Here is a 10,783-nt window from a genome sequence, read left to right on the forward strand (position 1 = left end):
TATTTTAAGATTTTCTTCTTACTTTTTACATGCATATGGTCAGATATTTAAAGGAAAGTAGGGCACATTTGACAATATAATTTTCTTACGCAGATGCACTTATTGAACCTTTGAAGAGACTAACTTGATATTAAATAAATGGAGATGTACACTGCAGGTAACAGACATAGATTATTTGATTGTGCTTTATGTATACTTTCCAAATTTAGTACATCTTCTTTTTCAAATATATTTGGTTGTGGTTGAACACAGTGCCTTTGTTTATTTATTTTTCTGTGGTGCTGATGATCCATCCCAGTGCTCTACCACTGAGCTACAACCTCAGTCCCCAAAGGTGGTATATCCTGATGATTAATTTAGTGTTTCTTTACAGGCCTTTTATGTTTTCTAACTCAGAAAATGTGATCAAAAGTCTGTCTTATTAAATAATTGATTTTTATTTGCATCTTTAGACCTGGAAGAAAGAAACAATAGGAAATGAAAAACCATACATCTGCAACTGAGTTCATTCTTCTGGGATTAACAGATGACCCAAAGCTCAATATTTTCATTTTTCTCTTTCTACTTTTCACCTACATACTGAGCATTACTGGAAACTTAACAATTATCACCCTCACTCTGGTAGACTTACACCTAAAAACACCCATGTATTTCTTCCTCAGGAATTTCGCTTTCCTAGAAATCTCATTCACCACAGTTTCTATTCCTAGATACCTGGTCAGCATAACAACAGGGGATAAGACCATTTCCTATAGTTCTTGTGTGGCCCAGGTGTTTTTCTTCATATTGCTTGGCTCAACAGAATTTTTTCTTTTGACTGCCATGTCCTATGACCGTTATGTGGCTATCTGCAAGCCTCTGCACTACACAACAATAATGAACAGCAGGATCTGCACCCTGCTTGTCCTTGGTTCTTGGCTGGCCGGCTTCCTCATCATCTTTCCACCTGTGATCATGGGACTACAACTGGATTTCTGTGACTCCAACATCATTGACCACTTCACCTGTGACTCCTCTCCTTTGCTCCTGATCTCCTGCACAGACACGTCCTTACTAGAGCTCTTGGCATTTATCCTGGCAATAATCACTAACATTACAACCTTAACATTAGTGATTCTGTCCTATGTGTTCATCATTAAGACAATTCTGAGAATCCCCTCTGCTGAACAAAGGAAAAAGGCCTTTTCCACTTGCTCCTCACACATGATTGTTGTCTCCATTTCTTATGGAAGCTGCATTTTCATGTATGTCAAAACTTCAGCCAAAGAAGGAGAAGCATTGACTAAGGCCATAGCTGTGCTCAATACCTCTGTTGCCCCAATGTTAAATCCTTTTATTTACTCCCTAAGGAACCAGCAGGTAAAACAGTCTTTTAAGAACTTGTTGAAAAAATGCTGGTCAAGTAAATTTTAATGATAAAGAAATGTGGTGCATGAGTATAAATAGAACCTGATATCTAATGCAGTACTAGTATTCTTCCATTTGTCCATTGTCTTCCAAAATCAACTTCTTTTTTCAGAATGTTTTTTTCCTCAGATTTCTCATTTTAATCTTCATTGGCACAGCTACTGTTTTACATTTATGTGTGCTGTAAATACTCAGCATGTGTTAATGTCACAAAAATGAGAATGAGAGAATGATATTTAGTATTAATGCTGGAATTTTAAGCGTCCTTGAAGAACTTTCTTTGAGAGTACCAATCCAAAACAAAATAAATGTTATTTCAAGCAACCTTGAAAATTATTTTTCCAAGTGCATAAGTATTTAAGCAAGCAGCTCTTTTTTTTTGGTGAGGTATTGTCTTTGTGCACATTTATATTTCTCCTTGTGTCTTCTATTGTTTTTGCATCATAAATATTATTCTAGGGTATCAATACATAGGTGTTATATCTTCATGATGCATTTTATCTTTCATTGTCATAATGCATGTTGCTTCAAGTTTTTTTACATTCATTTCAAGATTATTAAAGGATTATCTTGGTATTTCTGGAAGACCTCTGCTATCTCAACATTAAGCATCTTCAACAAGCTTTTCTGATGATTGGTTCATCACTCATTTTTTTTTTTCCTTTTAATTTGCTAACATTGAGCCTTGACTTCATGTTAGACTTCTTTGGAAAGATCCTGTCTTGCCTTTAGTTTCACAGGATCCTCTTTGTCTATTTTTTTTGGCAGTTTATATATACCAAATGTGCCCTTTCTCTCACCTTGTTCTCAAAATAGCTGATATGCTCATCATATACCGAATTATTTTCAAAGTTTTGTGTGGTTTTACTCTTTTAAAAGATAGGGGTGTCTTTGGAGACTTAGGGTTGTGTGTGGGGGTTAAGATTATTTAAAATATCCACACTTCTGTAACAGTAAAGTCCAGCTCCTTCAATGCATTTGGAAAGAGGAAAATAATGTTGTGGTAATTGTTTAACAACTAATTTCTAATAAAAAAATGTTCAGACATAAATTTTACAAATGCAACATATAAATAATAATAATAAAACATACCTTCATCTTCACCACAAATTTTATACACATAATTCATTTTCACAGAGTGTTTTTATCAAATTTCAATCTATGAGGAGAAAATGTTGCAGTTCACATCAGTTTGACAAAGTCATATTTTAATCTACTTTTTCCTATAGATTTATTGTCATTAAGTCTAAGAGGCAATGTCTTATTTAATTAATTTTAAATATAATTTAATTACATTTGTATAATTAATTTTAAAATTCATGGCATTGTTTTAGAACTTTCCCTCAAGATTTTTAAAGTCTTGACATGGTGGCGTTACTTTCTATTTTCCAAATTAAGGACAAAAAGTCTATGTTAGGGTATTGATTACAATTGCATTTGCCATACACCTCTAGTATTTTCATTATGCACATTGTTTCAGTTTCCAACCTGTCTTTATATATTTCCATTATACAGCTTTATTTTTATTTTATTATTTTTTGTTTTATTAGTACATTATGTTTGTATATGATAGTGGAGTTCAGAATAACATATTCATAAACACATGTAACATAATTTTTTTCATCATTTGACTTTAGTACCTAATATTGAATCCCTTTCTTTACTCTATTGGTCTTTTTTCTATTTTTATTCTTTTATTGTTGTTACATTGGTTTTATTTTTGTTTTATTTTTTGTTTTCATACACATTATTGAACCCAGGAGGACTTTATCACTGAGCTACATTCTCAGCCCTTTTTTTTCTTTATTTTGAGACAAGGTCTAAGTTGCTTAGGCTCTCTCTAAATTGCTGAGGCTAACTTTGAACTTGTGCTTCTCCTGCATCAGCCTCCCCATTTGACGGGACAAGAGGCATGTGCTTCCAAGTGTCTTTGCTTTTTAATTGGTAAAAAATAGTAATTCATAAAACTGGAATTCATTGTGATATATTCATACATGTACTCAGCATAATTTGGTCAGTTTCATTACACAATTTCTCCTCTTCCCCACCCCTCCTTTCTTCTTCTCAATTCACTTTCTCTATTCTCATCTCATCTCTATTCTCATCTGTTCTCACCCCCACCACTTTTCTTATTCTTTATTTCACTCTTCCATTCACATATGAAAGAAATCATTACATTTTTTACTTTGAGTCTGGCTTATTTAACATAATAGAATGATGATTTCAATTCTGTCCATTTATCAGCAAATGACATAACTCCAGACTTCTCTATGTCTGAGTAGAACCTCAGTGTATACATATCACATTTTCTTTATCCATCCATCTGTTGGAAGATACCTGGTCTGTTTCCACCACTTGATGATTATGAACTGTGCTGCCATGAACATTTGAATGCAATTATCACTTAAAATATGCTTATTTTAGGTATTTTGGCACAGCTAGGTCATATGATGAGTCTATTTCTAGTCTTTTGAGGAATCTCCATACTGCTTTCCAAAGAGCCTGAATTAATTTGCAGTGCCACAAACTGTGTATAAGTGTACCTTATTGTCTACATCCTCCTTAGCATTTATTATTATTTATGTTATTGAAGTTTGCCATTCTACCCAGAGTGATATTAAATCTCAGTGTACTTTTGGTTTGCATGATGCTAATGATGTTGAACATTTCTTCATGTATTTGTTTTCCATTTGCATTTTTTTCTTTTTAGAAATGTCTGTTGAGTTTATTTGTGCATTTACAGAGTAGGTATTTTTTGTGTTTTAAGTTTTTTTTCTTCATATATTTTGGATATTAACCCTCTGTCAGAAGAATAGCTGTCATTGATTCTTTCTCATTCTATAAGCTACCATTTCACAATCTTAATTGTTTCCTTTTCTGTGCAGAAGTTTTAAAATTTGATTTCATGCCACTTATTAATTGTTGGTTTTATTTATTGAGCTTTGGGATATTATTAAGGAAGTCAGTGTCTGTGTGTATATGTTGGCAAGTTAACCATACATTTTATTCTAAGACTTGCAAAGTTCTTCCTCTACTTTGTGTATCTTTGGTCCATTTTGAGTTGACTTTTAAGCAGGGCAAGAGAGCAGGATCGGGTTTCATTCTTCTAATACAGATATCCAGTTTTCCCAGCACCATTTCTGTAAAAGGTTGTCTTTTCTCCAGTGTATGTTTTTGGTGCTTCTCTGTATCTGTGTAGTATTGTCTCTGTGTTTCTATTTTGTTCCATTGGTCTTCATGTCTGTTTTGATGTCAGTGCCATGCAGTTTTTGGTACTATTGCTCTTCAGTAGAATTGAGACTCAGTACTGTGATGCCACCAGCCTTGTTCTTACTGGTCAGGATTACTTTGGCTCTTGAATGTCACTTATTCATCTAGATAAATTTTAGAACTGTGTTTTTTAAGTTCCAGGAAAAATGTCATTGGTATTTTCATGGGAATTACATTAGATCTCTATATTACTTTTGGTACTATGGCCATTTTCACAATATTAATTCTGTCTATCCAAGAACAGGGGAGATTTTTCCATCTTCTAATGCCCTCTTCAATTTCTTTCTTCAGTGATCCTTAGTCTTCATTGCTTCTTTGGTTAAATTTATTTTCAGTATTTTTTGTTTGAGTATTTGTTTTTGTTTGTTTGTTTATGGTGTTGATAATGGAATTGTTTTCCTGATTTGTTTCTTAGCAGATTCATTACTGGATTAGTGAAGTATAGGAAAGCTATTGACTTTTGGATTCTGATCTTGTATCCTGCTACTTTGCTGCTACTTTATCAGCCCTAGAAAAATCCTGGTGAATTTTCTGTATATGTATAGGATCATATCATTTGCAAATAAAGATATTTTGATGTTTTCTTTTCCTATTTGTATCCCTTTAATTTCCTTTTCTTAAATAATTGCTCTGGCCAAAATTTCTAGAACTATATTTATAGGTTTGGTGAGACTGGACATCTTCATTTGTTCTGGATTTTAGAGGAAATGCTTTCAGATTTTCCTCATTCTTTATAATGTTTGCTTTAGGTTTGTCATACATGTGCTTTATGATGATGAGGTAAGTATCTTCTATCCAAACTTTTTCAGATTTTTTAAACATTTATTTTTTAGTTGTAGGTGGACACAATACCTTTATTTAATTTTTATGAGGTCCAACCCAGTGCCTCATGCATGCTAGGCAGGCATTCTACCTCTGAGTCAGAACCCCTAATGGAATCCAATGCTAAGTTGTGTCAAAATCTTTTTATGTATCCATTTAGATGATCATGTGGTTTTCAATTTTATTTCTATTTCTGTTATGAATTGTATTTACTGATATATATATATATATATATATATATATATATATATATATATTCTCCAAACTTGCTTCTCTTGGATGAAGTCAACTAGAACATCGTCTACAGTCTTCTTAATGTATTTTTAAATGTGAACTGCTGATATTTTACTAAGGACTCCAGGGTCTACATTAATCAGTGATATTTTTCTGTAACTTTTTTCTCATAATGTGTCTTTATCTGGATTTGGTATCAGAGTGATACTAACTTTATGAATGAATTTGGGAGTGTTCTTTCTCTTTGTGTTTCACAAAATAATTTGAATATATTAGCATTTATTTCTTCTTTAAAGATCTGGTAAAACCCTGCTGAGAATTCATCTTATCCAAGGCTTTTCTTTGTTGGAAGTCTTTTTATTATTGCTTTAATATTATTCCTTGATACTGGTCTGTTTAGGTTTTCTGTATTCTCTTGTTTCAATTTGGGTAGGCCATAGTATCTAGAAATTTGTCTATATCTTCTAGATTTTCTCATTTATTTGAAATTCTTTCTTTCTTTTTTCTGTTCTTTCTTTTTTCTTCTGGTTTTTTTTTTTTTTTTTTTTTTTTTTTTTTGTAACTGGGATTAAACTCAGGGACATTTAACATTGAGTCACATCCCCAGTCTTTTTTGTATTTTATTTAGAATCAGAGTCACGGAGAGTTGCTTAACTCCTTGATAAATTGCTGAGGCTGACTCTGGATGTGTAATCCTGCTGCCTCAGCCACCATAGCTGCTGGGATTAAAAGAATGCACTACCTTGCTCAGCTCAAACTTGTTTATACCTCTGAATTTCAACCATGTCTATATCTTTTTAATTTTATCTTTAGTGTTTTTGGTTGGGGTCTTCTCTTTCTTTTTCTTAGTTTGACTAAGGTTTGATCTTGTTTATCTTTTCAAAGAATTAACTTTTTGTTGCATTGGTCTTTTGAATTATTTTTTATTCTAAATTCCATTAATATGATCTCTGCTTTAATGATTTCCTGTTGTCTATGGATTTTAGAATTGGTATTTTTAAATTCTCATATGACCCATTTCTCATCTAAAGGGTATTATTCAATTTCCACATGTCAAAATGATTTGTTTTTTATTGTTTTGTCAATTTAGAGTTTATCCTTTTATGATAGATTGAGTACATGGAATTATCTCTACTTTTGTGTATTTTATAAGACTTGATTTGTGCCCCTAAATATGTTATATTTTGGAAAAGATTCCATGTACAGCTGAGCAAAAAGTAAATTCTATTATTGAGGTAATAAAATAGTCTATAGATGTCTGTTAGATTCATTTTGTTTATATTATTCTTAATGTCTATAGTGTCATTAGTTTTTGTCTGGATAATCTATCTATTAGAGAGAGGGGTATATTAAAAACCACCTAGTGTTATTGTATTCAAGTATATCTGAGTCTTTAAGTAGTATTTTATTTATGTAATTATGTTTGGGGCATAAGTACTTAAAATCATTATATGGCATCATTGGATAGTTCCCTTTACCAATGTAAAGTGACTTTTCTTGACTCTTCTGATTAATTTTGGCTTGATGTCTGCTTTTTTGGACAAGAGAGTAGTTACTCTTGCTTACTTTGATTCTCCTTTTCATGGCATATCTTTTTCCACCCTTTCAATTTCAACCTGTAGCTGTCTTTCCCTATAAGGCGTATATCTTATGAACAAAATAGGATTGAGACCAGTTTTAACCCAATCTGCCTGTCTATCTTTTAATGGGAGAGTCGAGACCATTGATATTTAGTGTTTTTATAAAAATGATCATTTCCTGCCATTTGATTTCTTAAAAAAATATGAAACATTTTATGAATTTATATGCCATCCTTTCACAAGGGCTATATTAAACTTCTCTGTGTTGTTAAAAATTTAACATATGTGCTGCCAAAGTGAACATCCACCCATCTTTCTTTAATAATATAGTCTTCCCAATAAACATTTTTAATGGTTTTTGACCTATAGATAACAACCTTACAATTTAACAGAGATTTTCTTAAAACAGCAAATTGACTATTGATAATTTAATCTACTGTACATTATACTAGTACAAAACTATAAACCTATCATTAATTTGTCTATGAATTTCCTATTGTTGCACACAACTCACAAAGATATGAAACAAGACATTTTGTAAGACATTCAAGCAAAAAAGCAAAAGAGAAAATGAGAGATATAGATAAAGCATGTTATTATGGTTTGAATGTGAGGTGTCCCCCAAAAGCTCCTGTGTGAGACAATGCAAGGTTTAGAGGAGAAATGATTGAGCTATAGACTTAATCTAATCAGTTAATTAATCAGTGATATGCTTAATTGAGTGGTAATTGGAGGCAGGTGGGGTGTGGCAGGAAAAAGTGGCTAATTGGGGGCATGGTTCTGGGGTATATATTTTTATGTGGCATGTGAAGACACTCCCTCTGCTTACTGATTACCATGAGAGTTGGTTCCCTCTGCCAAACTCTTACACCATAATATTCTACCTCACTTTGAGCTCTGAGGAATGGAACTGGCCTTCTATGGACTAAGACCTCTGAAACCATAAGCCCTCAAATAACATTTTATTCTTCTACAATTGTTCTGGTTGGGTCATTTGAGTCACAGTGGTGAAAAGCTGACTAAAACACAAGTAAATATTAAATAATAGGATAAATGTTAACTTTATACGGTCATACATAATTAATACAGATACATAGATAGAGGGTAATGGTAGATATTGAAGGTAAATAAAGCAAAATTATAAAATATTATTCAAAACTTATCTGAAGATGGTTGTTCTAAAAGTCAAAAATTGGAAATAATTGAAAATCAATGTAAACCTTTCCTGAGTAAAATTGTAAGAAAATGCATTCATTTATAAGCATTGCTGTATTGAGAACCAGAAATTGGGTGGCTCTAGACATTGGATTTTAACCTATTCTTTGTAGTTTTTTGAGATTTTCCTAACTGGAGTTTATTGAATCTCTTACATATGTAAATCTATGTCCTTCCTCAAATTGGGGATTTTTAACAAGTTATTTCTCCAAATAGTCTCTTTGCACTTTTCTTTCATCCTTCTGGGCTTCCCAAAATGTATACACTGCAAGTCCTATAGGCTCAGATACTTTTTCTCTGTTCTTTTTTATTTCTGTATCCTCTAACTTCATAATATCAATTTTCCTACCTATATTCAAGATTTTCCCTTTCTCATGGGCACTAAAAGCTGCTCTTAAAGTCCTTTGCAAGATTTTTGTTAGCTCTGTACTTTGCAGGTTGAAATTTCTGTTTGATTTGCTGTTGTAATCTGTCACTTTGATGAATTTATTTATTTATTTATTTATTTATTTATTTATTTATTTGGTTTTTAATAGTTTTTAATAGTTCATACTTCCCATTCTATCCTACCTTTTATTGGTGAGCAGGGAAGCTGAGAGCCATTTCAATCAACTTTGATTCCAGGCTGTTCCAGTCTTTGATCCCAGGACACCAAAGGAGAAAATGTTAAATACATTACTTATTTATTTTAATTTATTTATTTTTCATTTTAATGCTTCCTTTATTTGTCCACAGTTACATTCAGCTCTTTGAACACATTGGATATAAAGTCTATATCGAATATGTCTAATGTCTGCACGTTCTGAGGATCTGTTCTTGACAATTTTTCTTCTATCTTCCCTATTTCCAAATCCCATTGTCTAGGCCATACTTTTTAATTTTTTCATAAGCCTGTTACTGTTATTTTTTTTAAACTGGACATTTTTAATATTTTAATTTGGTTACTGTGGGAATTAAATCCTTTTTCCTTGCCGAGTTTTCCTGCTATTGTTTGTTGAGCACTGCAGCCATATGGATTTAGAGACTTTACTATTTTTTTATAAGACTCCTTACATTATCAGGTGCGATCACAGTGATTTCTCTTTTTTGTTTTTATCTCAGTACTCAGACAGTGACTCCTTAGAATTTTTTTTAAAACATCTGCAATGTTCCAGCCCCCTAAAAAATTTAAAAAAAAAAAAGGAAAAAATAAGTAGAAATCTTCTGGTCTTATGACCTGACTCAAAGAAAGGGGACTCCTTCAATGCTAAGTCAGGCTATTTACAACTCTGCCTTAATCTTCAACTACTGCTTTCATGAAGCTCACACAACTGCCACAAGTAAAAGCCTATGCTATTCTAAAGGCTTTTCCAATAAATTCCTGACCCTGGGAAGGTATATTTCAGGCTGGCTTCCATGATATATGAGATGGCCCTTGTGAGGTGCTTTTGGCCAAGAAAGTTTTGTCAACTTAAGTCAACTTTAGTCAAAGAAGAGCTAATAGGGTCAACTTATAATGGTAAATGAAGAAGGATTTCACTGAATTTCTCCCAAATATGGCATTTTTATTTGATATTTTTTTCTGTAACTGTAGATCAAGAATAATTTTTAAAATTGTTGACTTGCAGCTAAACAATGTTTTCCAATAAGACATTGAACTTATGTTTTATTGTCACTAACTTTTCAAAGTTGCTAGTTGTTTTGATGACTTGTTTCATCTTCTTCAAACACAATAAAGCCAAGCAGTTGTAATTATTACTCATTTTATTACTATTTATTTAAAAAACTCCATTCTGTATATTAACTAAGTAACCAAAAACATGAGAGAGAATCATCAAAACTGAGGTTTTAAAGTAATTGGACATAGATTAATCCTTTCCCTCTCTAACACATTCTGATGAGCTTTACTTCTGAGGGACAGCTGTTTTGCCACTTCTTATTGAATGTGTCTAGTGATGTTCTTTATGCAGAATAAGAGCACCAAAAATGTGTAAGAAATTGTATTATGAGTTGACATTCACTTTTGCTTTTACGTGTAGAAGTTTCAGAATTCAGAGCATAGCCACGCCAAATGAAATATCAGTTGGAGAATTTATTCTTTTGGACTTACAAATGGCTCAGAGTTACAAGTTGTACTATTCTCTTTTATTAACAATACCAGCTATACACCCTATATCCAAGGCAGCTGGTCATCCTGCCAATAAATAGATTTCTTAGTGCGGGTGGTGTCCCAAGATTCAGTTGCCCTTCATATAATTGCATCTCTTTGGCCTCAG

At 32.5% G+C, this 10,783-nt stretch overlaps 1 protein-coding gene and 1 non-coding gene across 2 annotated transcripts; one reads left to right on the top strand and one right to left on the bottom strand.

Annotated features, from left to right (window-relative positions):
* Positions 1-477: 477 nt before the first annotated feature.
* LOC144378345 (olfactory receptor 6C76-like) lies at positions 478-10,359 on the top strand. Its single transcript, XM_078052368.1, has 2 exons — positions 478-1,402; positions 10,337-10,359. The coding sequence occupies exons 1-2, from the start codon at positions 478-480 to the stop codon at positions 10,357-10,359; spliced, it is 948 nt and encodes a 315-aa protein (XP_077908494.1).
* LOC120888729 (U6 spliceosomal RNA) lies at positions 7,511-7,615 on the bottom strand. Its single transcript, XR_005732422.2, has one exon. It is a non-coding gene; the product is annotated as a U6 spliceosomal RNA (small nuclear RNA).
* Positions 10,360-10,783: the final 424 nt, after the last annotated feature.

The sequence above is a fragment of the Ictidomys tridecemlineatus genome, chromosome 6 (assembly GCF_052094955.1).
Source record: "Ictidomys tridecemlineatus isolate mIctTri1 chromosome 6, mIctTri1.hap1, whole genome shotgun sequence".
Taxonomy (NCBI): Eukaryota; Metazoa; Chordata; class Mammalia; order Rodentia; family Sciuridae; genus Ictidomys; species Ictidomys tridecemlineatus.